The sequence below is a fragment of the Gopherus flavomarginatus genome, chromosome 2, assembly GCF_025201925.1.
Source record: "Gopherus flavomarginatus isolate rGopFla2 chromosome 2, rGopFla2.mat.asm, whole genome shotgun sequence".
Taxonomy (NCBI): domain Eukaryota; kingdom Metazoa; phylum Chordata; order Testudines; family Testudinidae; genus Gopherus; species Gopherus flavomarginatus.
Genome location: NC_066618.1, coordinates 206754820 through 206774193, shown reverse-complemented (window position 1 = coordinate 206774193; position 19374 = coordinate 206754820). Strand labels below are relative to the sequence as shown.

Sequence of the window (19374 nt, the reverse complement as noted above, 5' to 3'; positions counted from 1 at the left end):
GTAGGATTTTACACAAAGTTCCTTCCTGGAATGTGGTAAAAGGCTTAATTCTTTAAGCTTCTTTCCCAACCTTATACTGCAGCAGATCAGAGTTTAAAATATTTTTGCCTGACACTGGTGTGATCCTTAACAATTGTTAAAGATGTTTTCACAGCCTGCTTGTTAATGATGCAGCCAAGCCATCAAACACAGCTTACCCATGAATTACCAAATTCATTTACAAATGCTACTCTGTGGTGTGAAAAGTAGTGAACACAATGTGAGCATACATGAACATTCCCAAGAGACCAAGAAAGTCTTCTTGGGGTCTGGGCAATGTACGAGACAGTTTAGATGGAGTCAGGTAAAATAATTCAAATTACGGTGTTCAAAGATGCATTTAGAGCTTGTCATCAGAGGGAAGCAGAAAATGCCTGGAAAAATCCTGCTGCTGAGTCAAGAAATAAATGGAGACTAGCAATTTCAGAGAAAGGGATATCATCTATCTTGGAGATTTTTTTTTCTTAATCGTTTTCCTTTAAGCACTTTAGGATATGAAGATCTTGTTTCACTTTTATAATAGTACTTCATGGCACAACATACATTTTCCTATAAATAAAACCCAGATGTTTGTAAGACACTTTACAACAGAAAAGAAATATGGGAAGATTAAGAAGATATATGATGGAAAGACTAATGCACTGCCTTTAGGCTGGGGGTTGATTAGCATTAGAACAGCTGAAGGTTAAAAAAAAAGATATATTTGTTGGGACAAGACCTTCATAAACACAAAATCTGCACTCTCCCCCCTATTGCTTATGGTCTTGAATTTAGCATTACTCAACTTTGTTGTACTAGCCTTAAAATACTACCTACTTACAAGTAACCAAACTTATTATATGTGCCAAAGCAATTACTAAACCTTGTCTCTGCTATGGTTCCAGTACAAGTTGCCATTTTGTTTTACTGGCAGTCTTAGGGCTGGTCTACACTGGGGGAGGCGGGGGGAAATCGATTTAAGATACGCAACTTCAGCTACGTGAATAGTGTAGCTGAAGTCGAAGTATCTTTGATCGAGTTACCTACCGTCCTCACGGCTTGGGATCGATGTCTGTGGCTCCCCGTCGACTCCGCTACCGCCATTCGTGTTGGAGGAGTTCCGGAGTTGACAGGAGCACGTTCGGGTATCGATATATCGCGTCTAGATGAGACGTGATATATCAATCCCCAAGAAATCAATTGGTACCCACCGATACGGCCGGTAGTGAAGATGTACCCTTACAGAAAAACAGCTCTGAGTACTGTAAGACTATCACCTGAAGTCTCATTCTTCTACTAACACCAGGAGAATTACACATTTTACTCCTATTCATGCTGTCTGGAGTTACCTATGGAAATCTATTAACGTCCATGAGACACTCCTCAGAAGTGTATGTTCTTCAGTCATCTAGTTGCACTACAAAGAAATAGCAACTCAGCTTAGGTCTCATGTTTAAATTCTCGCTACTGAGCTTGCAGGTGGCTGGAGACCTCCTTAATAAAGCACTTTTGAGAGATCACAGTATCATTATCCCCATTTTACACATTTGGAAACTGAGACAGTGAGGTACTGTGATCTGTCCAAGGTCACCCAGCAGTCCACTGGCAGAGCCATGAATAGAACTCAAGTCTCCTGAATTCTTATCCACTGCTCTATTCACTAAGCCACATGGCCTTACTCCTTAGATGAGAATGATCTGGACAGTAACATACAGACTCCATTGTATAAACTTCCTTTCCCCTAAAGGAACCTAACAATGGAGCTAGGAAAAGAGCTATTAGATACACTTTTTTGTATAAACAGTGAAAAAAGTTTATGATTCATCTCAAACTGATCCAAAGGTAAATAAGTACTTCCTTCATCTACTATTCCTGATGAAGTGGCTAACTATTGTGTTTACTATGGTGAGAGGCAAACTAACAAGTACCTTAAATAGATCTGGCATCCTTAAGACTTTGTCACAGTTAATAAAATGTTATCAAATAGTTGACAATATTCATCTATATTGTGTAGCTAATGCTTTCCATTAGTTTTGAAACAAGTTTTTCACGAAGTTAAATCAGTTTTAAGTTGCCTTCAATGTGCCATTATTGATGGGTGATAGATTTTTATTATTAAATGGAATAAAACAAAAAAAAAAAAGATGACACAAAATATCATTTCATATTTAATGGAATGTCAGAACTTGAACAAAACTAGAGGTTCAGACAGTAGCTTAAGTCTTAATACAACTTCCATTAATCAGTTTAACAATTTGCCTCTAGGTCTAGGGCTAGCAAACAGCTTTATTAAAAAAGAAAAAAAAGGCATTTTAAAGCTTCTTTAAATAAGGAAACCGCAAAAACAAACAAAAATAAATAAATAAGAGGAATGCAGCATACAGAGTAGAAACTGAAATGTGCTTCATCAGAACCCTAGCTGCTCATATGGCAAGTCTCAAAATCTTGAAATGTGGGGAATGAATGCATTGTGCACAAATTATCCTTTACATTTAGTTCCAAAATCAATTTTTTTTTTGGTCAAATAAATTTGTACACACTAAGTTTTTAAAGGTACAGTTAGCTACAAAAAGTAAGATTAAATATGCAGTTATAAAATATATTTATCCTGGGTCATAAGAATATAAAATGTTGATGCCTATGTTAATAGTACATTACACACATTTAAGGATAACTTCTTTGCATTAATAATGTAAATGATAACACACTGTTTATTGCTTAAGTCAGGCATGTAAATTAAACCCCAGACAGCCGCGATAGTTATGTTTCATGGCTCAAGGTCTATCTATCTAGATTCAGTGGAATACCATTTTTAAAAGTATATAAATACACTTACACAAAGTTTGTACCTGTTTATTTAAAACAAACAAACAACTTTATTCTGGGTAGCAATTTGCCGTTTGGTGTCAGAAGTACCTGCTGTGAAAGTCCTGAGATGCTGACTGATCAGTTTACATCACTTATCTAGTTTGTGTCTAAACTACTGCACCGATTTTAGGTGTTAAGGAGTTTGCTGCTGAAAGTCAAACTCCCTAGTGATTGACTTGCAGTAAGATTAGCTGCTGCCGTAGACAGGCTCACAGTGCAAATAAGTTTTTACTTACAAGGAATGTTCTTGAAAATACAGTTTCCAGCAAGAATAAGCTCCAACTAAAATGACTGTACCAAACCCAATCTTAGTGAGAAAAGGTTTCCAATATAACCACCTTTTTCTTTTTCTTTCAGTCTCACTTAGCTTCTGTTTCATCTGGTGCACCTTCTGGGCTGTGTGAGCCTTTCTATCCTCTCGCAGCCGTTTCCGAACAGTACTAAAAGAGAAAAAAAAAGTAGGTTGTGAAATAGAAGTAATTCCTCAAGAGATTAGGATAAAACACCCATAACCCACAGAACAGTTAACCAATTTGTGCCGTTTAGGACTAGAACAGTAAAGAAGGGAATATTGACAAGAATGGTCTTCATTCTGTGCTACTCTAATTATCTTAACAGTTTCATTAAATACCCATGCTGTTTTAACATTATGAAGGCTGCCAAGTCAAACATCAGAAACTTAAGAAACACCAGAGTTGCAACCTTAATTCTGCCCCCTCTTGCCTGCACATGATAATCTTAATTGCATGATCACATCCCCCTCCCCCCCCCCACCAAAACAAAAAAAACCCTCTGGCTTCATTCTGTACCTGAGGTTTTTCTGTATTTTGTATATGTATTTTTCTATATTAATATAGAATATATAGAATGTACAAAAAAGCGCACATTGAGGACATCTTCAGTGAAGATGTAACTCAGGCTCTTTCTTGATTGTTGCCTGCAACTCTCCTATCCACACATGCAAAACCCTCTCATGAGTTTAGTGCAGTGGTTCCCAAACTGGGGTTCAAGGTTTGTGAAATGTTACAGGGGGTTCTCTGGAAAAAATTCTCTAATGGTGGACAGAGCTGTCCCTAGGGACCCCAGGCAGCATAGGGCCAGCAGCCTGGAGCCCCTGGACTTCCAAGAGCTAAGCAAATCAAAGCAAGCATATCTATCACACTGAGGAGATTTAAATTTCAAGCCTCCTTATAAGAAATGGAAAGGGAAGTGGAATTTTTTTTTGCTGTTTTTAAAATTAAAATAGGCAGCCAGTATTGTTTTTTAAATTACTATGAAGAACAAGTTTAATCTTGGTTGTAACGTGTGTTGTTTGCCTGGACTGTTTAAGACCTGAATGGTTGTTTACGAGGAACTCTTTGAGTTGACTTCTTAAATACCTCCCTGCTGTTTCACATTGATACTCATTGATGAAACATATAAGACAAGGCTCCTAACAGGCTTATTCAAAGTGATACAAGCTACGAAAGTGAGATCTTGAAAGACTGTTGCTGTTTTCATATTGTAATAAAAATATTGTGATAAATAATAATTAATAATAGTGTGTCATAAAAACACATTTCATATTCCCAAGATCACTGCTTTTATAATTTATACTCAGGTAAAGGAGAAAAAATCCCTGGAAATTTTCATTTTTCATAGGGGGTTTGCGAGACTTGACATTTTAGTGAAAGGGATTCACAGGTTGTTAAAATTTGGAAACCACTGGTTTGGTGGTACTTTCAATCTGGACTGGCTGACACATCTGAGGCTGCAGGCTAAAACCAGAGTGACGCTTTCCCTCAGACTGATAACCCACACACTTTCCAGTGAGGACACAGGCTAAATCACTTGATGCCGATAGTCCTCCAGTGTCTTCACAATTCCCCAGGTACCTAAAACAACGAACAAGTTCTTCCACAACTCACTGGGAAAGATCAGAGCAGCTCAGTTTATTGCAACAGAAAGAACCATGGAACATGATCCCACAGGTCCCAGCAATACACAGTACTGAGTGCAGAACCAGTGAGGACACAGTAACTCAAGTATGACTGTTCTGTGGCCGCTCACACCAGAAGTAAGCTAACCAGGGTGCTCAGCCTCAGGTTTTGATCACTTGAGTTAAGGATACAGTGAAAACATACCCATACACTACTTGTACCTTCAATCCACAGCAAAAACTTCCTACTGATAACAATGGGAAGTTGGTACAAAGATGAAGGATAAAATATGGCCCTTGCTTAGTCCAGTTTTCAGAGGTACTGAGCACCAACAGCTCCCACTGACTACAGCTGGGCATATTGGTGTGTACTACTTCTGAAACTCATACCATAAACATTTATTTAGAGAAGTTAGCACTGCATTTACTGCTGTGGTGAAAAACTGATGCCATGTACTTGTAGGACCACTACTATTTCTGCCCTTTGCAAGCCAAGCAGTCACCTGATTTGAGCATCTGATTGTGATGAAACCTCCAGGAATACATCCAACCAAAACTAGCAACCCTATGGCCAAACTGCAGTTTGTACTGGCATAGTAAAACCTCCCCCAATAAATGAAACAAGCTATCCTGATATAAATGCAATTTTGCTAGTATAGCTGTATCTACATTAGAAACTTCTGCCAATACAGATACACTGGTTAGGGAATCACACGTTTTTTTCCACACCCGTGGCCAACACTACTATTCTAGCAGAAGTCTGTATCTTGTATGTCGCTATAAGGGCGACAATGGCATGCCTGCAGTGCTACAACTATGCTGCTGTAGCACTTGTACCACAGACACTTAAGCCTAGACTACACCTGAAACCTAAAACTCAGGTCAACCTAGCTACATCACCCAAGGCTGTGAAAAATGTCACGCTCTGTATGAAGTAGTTAGGTTAACCTAACCCCTTCTATCAACCTAGCTACTGCCTCTCAGGTCTACACTAAACCCTTACTACAGTGACAGAAGGATTTTTTCTCATTGCCATAGTAAATCTATCCCCTCCCCACCCCAAGAGGTGGTAGCTAGGTCAGCAGTGACCCAGCTGCATCTATAGCATGGGTTACATTGACCTAACTACTTCACAGTGCATGAAATTTCTCACAGCCCAGAGCAATGTGACTACGTCGACCTAAATTTCAAGTAAAAAAATGCTGGTCTAAGGCCTGGTCATCTGAAAGTTTGAAGCCTTAATGAACAGTAAGCTCCAAAGTTAACAACTCAATGAGATGGAAGGAGTAGTTCAGTCCTTTCAACTGTTGTTCTAGAGTGTTTGAAGAATGACACTTTAAACCTTGTGCTGTAAGCCTTTCCGTTCCCAGCCATCTTGTTATTTTCTTTTTTTTTCTTAAAGCCTACTTATTTAAAAGTACTGAACAGGGAATAACTAAAGTGTTATCAAAGACTGAATAAAACCATGTCTAACAACCGTCCCAGTTTTGTTGGGAGTCTCCTGGAATCAGGCTCTATCTCCCTGAGGCTACCGAAGTCAAACTGGGAGCTGCCAGAGGTAAGCACTACCTGGCCGGAGCCTAAACTCATCATTTTCTGCCTCAGCCCTGTTCCCTCTCCCAGAGCCAGCACCCCAAACTCCCTTCCACACCCCAATCCCTTGCCCCAGGCCTGATCCCCCTCCCAAACCCAAACTCCTTCCTAGAGTCTGTACCCCGCACGCCCTCCTCCATCCCAACCCCCTAGCCCAGCCCTAAGCCCCTTCCAGCACACAAACTCCCTCCCAGAGTGTGCACTCTACACCCACTCCTGCACCCCAACCCTCTGCCCCAAGGTCAGCCCAGATCCCCCTCACACTCTGAATCTCTTGGCCCCAGCTCAGAGCCCCCTCTCCCCACACACACCCCCAACCCCTTGTCCCAGCTTGGTGAAAGTGAGTGAGGGTGGAGGAGAGCAAGCCAGCCATGGAGGAAGGGGGATGAAGTGAGTTGGGCAATGCCTCAGAGGAGGGGCAGGACAGGGCAAGGGCATTTGGGTTTGTGTGATTAGACAATTGGCAAACCCACTCCAGTATAAGAGGACTTGTATTAAAAAAAAAAAATAATGAAAAAACAACATACTCCCAAGTAATTTTCCATGTTGCTTACCTTTCAATGCTTCCATCCATAGTATCTTGTACCTTAATGGACAGTTCAGTATTTGTTTTCTCCCCCATTTGCTCCTGTTTTTCTACACCCACACTATTGCCATTGTACTTCTCTGTATTTATTCTGGTTGGGTGTGGAGGAGACTGCTCAGAACTTGGAGCTTGGTCCTCCTTAGAAAGTTCCTTCCACCGTTTCTAAGAGAATAAGAAAACACATTTTTGAATAACATTTCTCAAGATTGTGAAAGTTGTATCTTTGAATAAAGAAGTCTTCCACAGAATGATCATATACATAAAAATGTAAATTAAAAAATTATATAAAAATTAATTTCTAGATAACAAAGATGTAAGCCACACAGTGATACCCTTATTTACACTGAACAGAGAGCAAGTACACCCATCAGTCTTGCTTCAGATAACACAAAAATCAAGACTAATTTGAGGGAAATTCAGTTGTTCGACAAAGTATACAGCATAGAAATCTGTCCAGGATTAACAAAAATCTGCAAGTGAAAGTTATGGCTATAAACTGATGTCAATAAAAAAGGTAAAGCTCTTCGGCATGACAGAATACCTGCAGAGACCTATAAAAGTGGATCTGATTAAACAGATAACCATTGCCTTCTCTGTAATACCCAAGAGCAAGAAACAATACTACAACAATTTAAAAAAAAAAGTGTTAAATCATTATTCAAGAAAAAGTATTTAAAAAAGTGACAGTGGTGTAACTAGCTATCTACCATTTGCAGGAGACAAAATATTGACAAGCGTTCTTCGCAAGAGATGGCAGATGTGAAAAGTGTTTTTTGATTAAGATAGTTTCTGATAATAGCGTTGCTGCTCTACAACTCCATGTAAATCCAAAGCTTTTGTTATCAGCCACCTTGGTCATAAACCTGTGTAAAATCCAGAGAACTGGATAAAATGTCCAAGATGATCTGAAAACTACAACAAAGTACAGCTGTACACATCCATAGAAACACACAGTTCCTTTGGAATTTCCAATAGTTTTAAATAAGGATACTTTTTTTTTTTTCTGAATTCCTTTAATGAACTGGTATGCCTTGCTCCTGGGACTACAGATTAGATTTCATTCAGGAAAACAAAATCTTTTATTTGTGCGTATCAGATGGGTCAGAAGTGGGAGCCCTTATTAGAAAAAACTACATATTGCAATCAGCATTCATAATCCTGCAGATTATGAAGTGATTAGAAAATTAACTGTGTATTGGTAACATTGCTATGGATTGTTGCCTAATGAGCTCAAAAGTGGATACTAAATGACTCCAGGAAAGCTAAGATTCCATTTAAACAAGTGTTTCCCTAAGCGACCTGTGTTTTATTTGCAGAGATAGAGGTCAAAATGCAACCAGTTTGCCAGGGAGTCTTGTCATTGGAAAGGAGAATTTATCCACCAAGAGTGAAGTTACTATTCAGGCAAACTTTTACTAAATTGAAATACATAAGTGATGGTCACCGGTTAGAAACCTATATTAAAACAATTTCCTCCTCCTCCTCCTCCTCCTCCTCCCCCCGCCCCCCTCCCAAAAAAAGCTTGAGAACACTGTGGATGTCAAAAATAGAGTTTATTGGATTCGATGGTGGAAATGCTTTCCTGCTCCACTGCCCCACTCCCTGAAAAGGTCAGATGCTAGCCCCACTTCTAAAACCTCAAAAAAGTGCTCACATCCTGTGGACCCAAAGTGATATGCAGGTGGTGGGCTGGCACAGTGCTTAAATATTTAAATAAAATACAGTTACAGGTGATAGTATGGTCTTATATAAACATTGCAAGACAGGGACAAGGAAGGTGCCAGCAGATTAAAGGTGGAAAGTATTTTATTAAGTCAAGTTCCCCAATCCACATTATGCATCTTCAGCAGGGTTTGAAACCTGAACCTTCAGCACTGCAGCACACAGACTGCTACCACTTCAGCTACAGGACTAACTACATAAGCAGGTAGCAGCTAGCACCATGTGCTGAATCCAGGAGATGGTCATGGGGAGTATGGCACCCAGGCTCTTCAACCTACCTCCCCAAAAGGCCCTGCTCCGCATGGAGCCCGCAAGGGAGTGGAGAGGAGATGGGATGCTGAGGCCATGTGCCACCTCTTCCCACCCTTCCTCACTACCCTGGCAGCTTCCAGTACACTTTGTAAATACCCATGTGCTGTGTTGGCATCACCAATCTCTTTACAATGTTCATGCCAGTTTCCTTGAGGGTCAAAAGCAAGAGAAGGGAAATAGGAATTGAACAGTTCATATTTCAGCCAAACTTAAATGCAATTTCATGGGACGAAGAAAAAGCACTTCTCTAGCCAAAGGGTTTTCTCCCTAGTGAATTTCAAAGGCCTCCTGTAAACAGAAACGTTACAGCTTTCCAGAAAAAGAGTCAGGCAACTACACAGAGAGACTGAGACTGGCTACCCCTGTCATAAACAGATAGTAGGAGTTAATAGAACAGAAGTACTTTATATCTCTTTTGCCTGAAAAGAGTTAACAAAATCAGTGAGCCTGGCTGTCACCTGACCAGAGGTCCAATCAGGGGACAGGATACTTTCAAATCTTGAGGGAGGGAAGTTTTTGTGTGTGCTGTTACTGTTTGGTTGTTGTTCTCTCTGGATTCTGAGAGTGACCAGACATGCAACCAGGTTTCTCTCCAATCTCCCTGATACATGCTCTTATAAGTTCAGAATAGTGAGTACTAGATAGATAAGGCAAGTTAGGCTTATGTTTTGTTTTCTTTATTTGCAAATGTGTATTTGGCTGGAAGGAGTTCAAATTTGTATTTTGCTGAAAGGATTTTAATTTGTACTTGTATACTTAGGCTGGGAGGGTATTCCCAGTGTCTATAGCTGAAAGACCCTGTAACATATTCCTTATTAAATTTACAAAGAATTTTTACTGTTTTTCCTTCTTTAATTAAAAGCTTTTCTTGTTTAAGAACCTGATTGTTTTTTATTCTGGTGAGACCCCAGGGGACTGGGTCTGGATTCACCAGGGCATTGGTGGGGAGAAAGGAGGAGAGAAAGGTTAATTTTCTCTCTGTGTTAGGATTACTTTCTCTCTCAGGGAGAGTCTGGGAGGGGGAGAGAGAAGGAGGGGGGAAGGTGCATTTTCCTCTCTGTTTAAGATTCAAGGAGTTCGAATCACAGTGATCTTCCAAAGTAACCCAGGGAGGGGAAGCCTGGGAGAGGCAACGGTGGGGGAAAAGGGTTTACTTCCCTTGTGGTAGGATCCAGAGGGTCTGGGTCTTGGGGTTCCCCGGGCAAAGTCTTGGGGGGACCAGAGCATACCAGGCACTGGAATTCCTGGTTGGTGGCAGCGCTACAGGTTTTAAGCTGGTAATTGAGCTTAGAGGAATTCATGCTGGTACCCCATCTTTTGGACGCTAAGGTTCAGAGTGGGGAATTATACCATGACAAACCCTATACTCATATTTACTGGAAGAATGCTTACACAGTACACTGTGTAATTATATCTACATCGGCAGCCCCTTGAGACTTCATGATTACAAGTTTTGAGCATAAGACCTCAAAAACTGGAGATGTTAACACAAGAGAAGTGGAGTTTGTCTTAACCTTCGCTACAATTATGTCTACTAGACCACTTATGTTGGTATAAACATATACTGCTCAGGGGCTTGCCACCCCGTGAACAACGTAAGTTACGTCAACCTAAAGGTCGACATGGACAGTACTATGTCAGCAGGAGAGCTTCTCACGGCGACATTGCTACCGCTGGCTGCTGGGGATGGATTAATGAAGTCAATGGGAGAGCTCTCTCCTGTCATCTTAGAGAAGCTACATGACAGAAATTTGTAAGCTCTCGTGTAGCCATAGCCCAAGTTATTTCTCGCTGGCCCCAGAAAGGCAGTCTACACTAAAATGTTCAAGGTTTTTTATGTACTGTTCCAAATAATACCTAACCTGATTAGAGAAAAGTTATCTAATCCTTTCCATTTTACATTTTCAGTTTAATATATGCATTTGACAGCACTTTGTAAATAACCAGTTTCACTGCTGATGCAACATGCCCTATCCCAGCAACATCAAAGCTGAAACTGAAACTAAATGGACAGCACAGGCAGCAAGCAGGCCCATACATAGAGAGAAAAGAACTAGGAAGAAAGAAACAGCCTGAGCACACATTCAGTGCTGTTACTCTTAAGCCTACCCAGAGATCCTTCTAAACAAATGAGAGCAGAAAAATCCATCCATTTTTTTCAGTAGATACCAAAAATCCAAACACAATTCATGCTTGGGTATTTAAAGGGCATTTTAAATAAAGTTTCTGGATGTCAATTAAAACAATTCAAGTTGACATGGCATTTCAATTTTTAAAAAAAATCTTGAACAGAAGAAAAATCAAAATTTACTATTTGATAAGTTACACATCAAACCAAAGTATGTATATCTGTATAGGACAAAATCAATGTCCATATTTCTGTTCTATTGTGCAAGTAACTTAAATCCAATAAATCAAGTAACAATTTTCTCCTGTGCTATAGTTAAACTAAACAAATATTTTTAAATAAATTGTGAAGAGCAGCAAGGAAAATTCAAATTAAAGCTGACATCTTTGTTTACCCAGAAGTTCAGGAAGTTCTTAAATGCAATGGGATCAATTATGTACCAGCATATTTTGCAATCACATTGTGACATATCAAGGATGTGATATCACATCCTTAACATTTCATTTTTCCTTTCTGAACATTTCATTCATTCCAAAACTGACAAAAAAAATCAATACTTGTTAAGAACCGTACACTTTTGAAAAGTCTTACTTCCATTTTTCCTAAGATGTGGGAGCTAAGTTGCATACAACTGATAACCAAGAATAATTTAAAAAAAATACTAATATCCAATAGTTATTCTAAATTTTGAAAGTTATTCTAAATTTTATAACAGAATGAAATCTTGAGATTTAAAAAAAAAGTCACCCAAAAATATTCTCCAAAAGTTACATAAAGCTTGCTCCAAAATTCACATATCATTTCAAAAGAAGATGGTAAAAAGTATGTATTGCTGCAAAAAAATATTTTGAGAAATTAATACAATAGTCCATACATTTCTCAGGGCCTCAGGAAATGCACATGCTAAAAAGGGCGAATTTATATGTCAGTTAAAAAAAAAAAGTCTCTCAGACTATTCAGTAATTTGACTGTGACATTACTGAAAAGTGACGTAGGGCCTTTGGTATGCAAAGCAGCAAGACGTTCAGGAAGTGAACTCCAAGTTATGCCAAAAGCAGCCTGCAGTAAATGACTGCTACTCCTAAGTGCGTCTCTTGGCTAAAATCACTAATGGTGTAAACAGTTAAGTATAGTCCTAACGCTGGTCATAAGGCTGTGTCAGAATACAACCACCTAGTTCTTACATAGCGTAAGTGTGTACCTTGCACCTATTTGGTGTTTAGCGGTTGTGTAAAAATATTTATTTACAAACAAACAGAATGCGTGTAGGATGGAAACATTTGACAAGACAGACAGCTGGAGCACAGATGTAATAAACATGCTTTAAGTTGTCTATATCTCCATCCACAACTTTTCCATTAAATACCCAATCGGTGAAAGCTACATTGAATTTGGCATCCTATTTCTGAAAGCGGAGTAGATCTGTCAAGTTAACGTACTGTAGACAAGTGTAAATTGTTTTTTTTCCCCTCTCTTGCTGAAAAAACAACATGATCTACCATACAGAAAGAGTTCTGTGTCTCCTTGACAAGACATCCTTGAGCGGCTGAAGCTATTGTGTTATTATCGGAAGGCACATTGAAAACAAAGTTTAGAACTAGTGACTGATAAAATTTGAACCTTATGAACTGCATTAAATAAATCCAATTAATCTCATCTAGCTGGTTATACTGACTATAGCTGGTTAATGAAATAACAGTAAGAAAAATGTTACCTGATAGCAAACTTTAATCTTCAGCAGCAGAATATTTTATTAACAGACAAAGTACAAATAATTCAGGGAGAAAAGATCCTTGTTCAGTTTCACTTGGAAACATGACCTTTGTTTTTTTAAAAAAGCTGAAGATACTGATTTAATCTTCCTTATATTAGTACAGAGTATGCCTGCCATATATCACAGAGCAGGGTACTAAAGTATAGGATTAAAAAATTAGCTGAAATGCAAAGCTGTTTAGGTATCTTCAAGACACCCTTCAATGTTTAATTAAGAGACAAGTTTATCTGCTTAACCAATGCAGAAATGACATGTTTTAAAATACCTAAGAGAATATCAAATTGAATCACCCATTGATATAAACACTGCAAATTTGGATTTTTACAGTAGATTCAGTTTATTCTAAACATTTACCTGTATAGTTGAATCCCCCATGATAAATTTTGCTCCTTCTATTACAGCCATATATGAGAATCTTAGCTGGTCAGGCGTCTGAATAAGTCCCATGCGGTATTTTCTCATATCCAATAATACCTGCTTAATGTCCACAGAAGAAAGGTCTTTTTTTTCCATCTGTTTAAAAAAAAAAACAAAAAAAAAAAACACAAAGAGAGAGTCTGGTTAATTATACTAAGAGTTTTGACTTCATTTGTGAAAGTGGAACAATTGTTTTTTAAAAGTACCAAAAAAAAAAAAAAAAAAAAAAAAAAAAGGAATTTAATATATATGAGTCATACAATTTCTACTGAGTATACACATTCACCTTTCTACCACATTGTGTTATAACGGTATGAGAAATTAAAATCTGCAACTGATTTCTAAGTTTATTTCTCAAGAGATAAATCACTTAAAATACTTGTATATAACAGCAGCAAAGAGTCCTGTGGCACCTTATAGACTAACAGATGTTTTGGAGCATGAGCTTTTGTGGGTGAATACCCACTTCGTCGGATGCATGTAGTGGAAATTTCCAGGTGCAGGTGTGTATATATAAGCAAGAAGCAGGCTAGAGATAATGAAGTTAGTTCAATCAGGGAGAATAAGGCCCTGTTCTAGCAGTTGAGGTGTGAAAACTAAGGGAGGAGAAACTGGTTTTGTAGTTGGCAAGCCATTCACAGCTTTTGTTTAATCCTGAGCCGATGATGTCAAATTTGCAGATGAACTAAAATTCAGCAGTTTCTCTTTGAAGTCTGGTCTTGAAGTTTTTTTGCTGTAGGAAGGCTACCTTAAGATCTGCTATTGTGTGGCCAGGGAGGTTGAAGTGTTCTCCTACAGGTTTTTGTATATTGCCATTCCTAATACCTGAGTTGACTGAACTAACCTCATTATCTCTAGCCTGCTTCTTGCTTGCATATGTTGTGACAAAGTTCCTCCTCTACCTTGGTGCGTCCTGCGCTTATGGGCAGATTTGCTCACCTCAGTGATCTTCCCCACAGTTTGGATCAACACCTCCTGTGTCTGATCAGGAGTTGGGAGGTTTGGGGGGAACCCGGGCCCGCCCTCTACTCCGGGTTCCAGCCCAGGGCCCTGTGGATTGCAGCTGTCTATAGTGCCTCTCTTGTAACAGCTGCATGACAGCTACAACTCCCTGGGCTACTTCCCCATGGCCTCCTCCAAACACCTTCTTTATCCTTACCACAGGACCTTCCTCCTGGTGTCTGATAACGCTTGTACTCCTTAGTCCTCCAGCAGCACACCCTCTCACTCCCAGCTCCTCACACGCACTCTCTCCTCTGGCTCCTCCCTGCCTGACTGGAGTGAGCTCCTTTTTAAACCCAGGTGCCTTGATTAGCCTGCCCTGATTGGCTGCTGGTGATCTCATCAGCCTGTCTGCCTTAATTGGTTCTAGCAGGTTCCTGATTACTCTAGGGCAGCCCCTGCTCTGGTCACTCAAGGAACAGAAAACTACTCATCCAGTGACCAGTATATTTGTCCTCTACCGGACTCCTGTACCCCACCGGCCTGGGTTGTCACATAATATACACACCTGCCCCTGGAAATTTCCACTACATGCGTCCAACAAAGTGGGTATTCACCCACAAAAGCTCATGCTCCAAAACGTCTGTTAGTCTATAAGGTGCCACAGGACTCTTTGCTGCTTTTACAGATCCAGACTAACACGGCTACCCCGACACCTTTTTGTGTTATATAAAAGTAAGTTAAAATACAACTGGAGGTTAGTTGAAACCACAAACGCCCATATGCTAGTAATAATTAAAACCTTGAGTCTTAATACACTTCCACATGCCTAACTTTACTCATGAATGTGTTTAAATTGCAGGATTGGGGCATAGTAGTTCAGAGTACAAGAATTTGGTGCTTAGTTGAAAAGACACAGACAATAGGATGATGGGCTAATGTGGGCAGAAGAATGAGTGGACCAAACCATTTGCAAATTTGGGGCATAACACAGACCGGCTAATACCATTATAAACATACTTTGAACAACAGTGCAGTATGTATTACTTGCTATATGTCCAGTAATTGAACTAATGAGTATGTCCTATTAAAAGTAATTTCCCCCAAAAGAGTCAGGAACACTAAATCTGATAGACAATGTTTTGCAATAGCTATAGTGGCTTTTCTCTCAGAGTGTTTAGCTTTACATAAACACTTCAGATTTAATTTATTTTTTTTTTAAGTTACAGGAATACTAGAAGAACCAAAAAACTCAACAAGCTTCATTCTGTTGCACAATTTTTCTATCTATAATGCTGTTTCCTTTAAGTTTTGTAAAATGAGAAAGCAGACCTTGATCAAAACAAGTTTCAGGTAACAGTGAAGAGCTAACGGCAAAGTTACAAATCTCTGAAAATAAGGTCTATAAAGACTAAGACACATTAAGATCACCAGTTTGAAAACAGGTCTATATTGTGAAGAACTTCTACTTATCTCACATTTGTGGAAAAATATAAATTTTCATACATTTATTTAAGCCATCAGAATAAGTGTTAGAGAAACGAAGTAGCTTCCACAGGGTCTTCATTTACCTTCACAAATGTGTGGCTTATTAACAGATACCTGATTTTTAAGCAATTCTCACCAAAAAGCACAAATATAACCCAAAAGCCACCACAGAAACACTTACCAGGACAAGACAGGTGTCTACTAATGAAAATGTGCCAGAGCGTCCTATCCCTGCACTACAGTGAATTACAGCAGGTCCGTGTTCAGGACTCAGCGAACCAGATTCTCTGACTTTAAACAAGAAGTTGAGGAACGAAGCTGGGGACTCAGGGACTCCAAAATCTGGCCACGTAGTATAATGATAATGAGATATCATCCTGGACTCACCACTCTAAAAATGAAAAATATTACAAAAAAAAAAAATGAACAAAAAGGGTACCTCTGCTTTTGGATAATTATTTTTTTTTGAGACTCGTCCATCAGTCTAGGCCAAGAGATACTCAATATTTTAAACCTCTTGGTCAGGTTGACACAAACTGCTTGCTTAAAATTTGCACCCTTAGACTGTTCCCAACAAAAATTTGGCACTATAACACTTCTTCAAGCACCAGGTCGCTATTTGTGACCAACACCTTAGTTACATTTTGTTTTTCATTTTAAAAGCCATACTAAGATACCTACTGGGCTCCCATTCCCCCACACCTTAACATTACTAAAATTCTAACATTAGTACTTTCCCCCTAAAATTTCCCTCTAACTACTACTAGTGCAGCTCAACTGATGCCAACAGCGAGAGCACCAGTATGGACGGGGCTGGCTCCAGCAGACCGCCAACATTTTAAGCTGCATGTTGATTATCCCTGCTCTGAGCAGGGGTGGGCAACACTGTGCTTAAATTGCCAGTAGCTGCTGGAACATTGTCCACACTAGCACTGCCACTGATGGTAGCAACAGTGGGAAATCTTATGAGAATATCCTACTGTAGGCAGGGCTTAAAGAGGCCCATATGTCAGAAAACCCTAGACATCACTTCTGGTGGAAACAGTCAACCCTGTTCCATAGATAACTGGATGGAAAGGCTATTGGGATTATGCAACGTTTTCCTCCTTCCTTGGAAATGCTCTATGCCAACACCTCCCAACTGCATTAACCCCAGAGAGCTTCAGAAACCAGCTTTGACTACATGTCCACTAGACTCACTAAGACCCAGCTGTTCAAGCTACAAGGTTTGTTTACTTTGAGGCGGTTTGGTTATGGATATTTAGGATTTTGGAATCTCAAGAAATCCATCTCAGTACCAAGCATCCGTTTTTCCAATACTTTTCTCTAAACTTCCCCAATGTTACCATCTTATTTCTCTGTTTTCTTACGACAGCTAGAGCTCTATACATAAAGTGAATAGTTAAAAAGATTTAATAAGATTCCATTAAGTATTTTTCTTTAGGTCAATTACAAAATAAATAGTTTCCATTTTGCAGAATACTAGAGAAATCCTCTCCTGGTTAGTCCATTGCAAGTTTTTATGAAGTGCAGATTTACTCAAAGTGACTTGAAACAGCATTATTCAGTTCATGTTTATTGTGTCGCAACATTTCTTCTGGAAACAAGTTCTTCCACAGTTACAGCTTTTGCTTTTCCCCTCACTGAGGGCCAAATGCTGCAAGGTTCTGAGTACCCTCAAGTTCTGGAGAAGAAAGTGTACACTGAGCATGCCAAGTACTATAGAAGTGCAACTCAACCATCTTGTAATACACATTGAAGGGGACAACAGAATCTGATTCTTTGTAGTTTGTTACTAAACAATTTATACATTGACATATATTCTCTTGATGCACAAGTTAGAGTAAATAGAAAAATCCTATCGGTACAGCAAAGCCAACACAAGCTCCAGCTCCTTCTCCCGAACTTGTATTGGCTTTGCTGTATCCAAAGGAATACATAATAGTAAAAATTAGTCTTTGTTCAAACAGATTTGATTTTCAGTACACACTGAGTATATCTACTGAGTAAGGTGCCATTTTTATACTGCCACTTTTCAGAGCAGAACTATAATCCAATACCCCCACTTAAATCACTGGTAAGTAACAAAACTGCAGGTTAGAGGACTTCGATTCCTTCACAAGAAGCCCTTTTTGAGGCAAACAATCAAAGTTTGCATTGAGTAAGTATGTGCCACATAGGACTACATTTTTGAAACCTGAAATAGGTTTTCCTTTTGTAGGAATATAGTGAGATTTTCTTTATCAATATTTGTCTAAGGCAAAGGCTTAATACTGGTTTTACTTTTATTTAAAAAAAAAAATAAAATAAAAAAAATAAAGCAAGCACTTTTACCAGTGAATTATCCCCAGTATTTTGTATTTACACAATGTCCAAGGAGAAACAAAGCAATTGTTTTTCCTGTTAATTTCTTATTTTTATATTATACATACACATACACACAATTTGACAAGAGTCACTCAAAACAAGACAAAACATTTGCACATTTCCATTACACAATTACAAATCGTTTTAGCTACCCAGGGAAACATTTGAGGGTAACCATTGGATACTTGGAGAAAAGATAATACATTTTTACAATTTTAAAAGGTAATACATTTTGAGTTTAATTATTACCTCTTATTAGTATGCTGGTGTAGCATTCCACATCAGCTGTGAGACCTAGCTGTTGTCTTCTAGTCTTTTCATTCCTACCAACCTCTTTCCTAGAATCAAGGTATATCCCTTAGCTTCAGGTAACAGCTTATCAAATGAGGCTATGCCCTGGCTAGTGTTGTTTGCTTTTGTGCGTGCCGCCAAAATCTGGATGAGGTATTACGCTTCCTCTTCGCCCAGTTCTTTATATGATTTTAACAGTCCATCAGAGCAACATTAATGCTCCAGTTTTATTCTGGGGTTGTACAGATTGTGCTGAGCTATCCTCCAAAATCCCCAGAGGTAAAATGGATTTATGGTTCATCCAAAAATTCTCCTTAGATTGTTACGTGGCTCAGTCTTTAAACACTTCCTCTAGATAGCTTGACTGTACAACCTGCTGAATGACCTCTCTTTGTCACAACAGTTTCATGCAAGGCAAAACTGGCTCAACTATAGTCCTCATCACTTTGCAACCCCAAACTTCTCAAGACTATGTAAGATGCACACTTGTTCTCACCTAACCTGTTCACAATCATCTTGTGTTATACGTTACTATGTATGGGAGGGCAGAGATCTAGTCAAGGAAAACATTGTATTTTATAATCCAGTTTCTAATCTGCAGAGAGTTTAAGATTCCTCATCAGCGTCAACAGATGACTGCACAGAAATACTGCCAGTCCTGTAAGTTTTCTATCTGATTAAGAGGTACATCTCTACTCTACAATTAATAAAACCAACAAACAAAAAAAACTGTTCATCATGCAATCAGCCAGCCAATATATTTACACACAAGGTTTAAACTCATCTCTTTAATTCGTCCTCATGATTCTAAGGAATGGTAGGAGGGAGGACAGCAAAATAAAGAATGGATTTCAAGAAGGCAGACTTCAGCAAACTCAGGGAGTTGGTAGGTAAGATCCCATGGGAAGCAAGTCTAAGGGGAAAAACAACTGAAGACAGTTGGCAATTTT

At 39.1% G+C, this 19374-nt stretch overlaps 1 protein-coding gene across 5 annotated transcripts in view; it reads right to left on the bottom strand.

Annotated features, from left to right (window-relative positions):
* Positions 1 to 19374, bottom strand: part of PTPN2 (protein tyrosine phosphatase non-receptor type 2) — a 58793-nt gene that overhangs the window by 2031 nt on the left and 37388 nt on the right. For 3 of the 5 annotated variants that reach the window (XM_050938836.1, XM_050938838.1, XM_050938840.1), the window contains 4 exons: positions 15948 to 16157; positions 13274 to 13432; positions 6952 to 7145; positions 2174 to 3326 (listed from right to left, as the gene is read on the bottom strand). In XM_050938836.1, the coding sequence (XP_050794793.1) occupies positions 3119 to 3326; positions 6952 to 7145; positions 13274 to 13432; positions 15948 to 16157 (771 nt within the window). In that variant the 3' untranslated portion in view covers positions 2174 to 3118. Of the gene's footprint in view, positions 1 to 2173; positions 3327 to 6951; positions 7146 to 13273; positions 13433 to 15947; positions 16158 to 19374 lie in introns of those variants that run through there. The other 2 variants (XM_050938837.1, XM_050938839.1) reach the window with 2 other exon arrangements.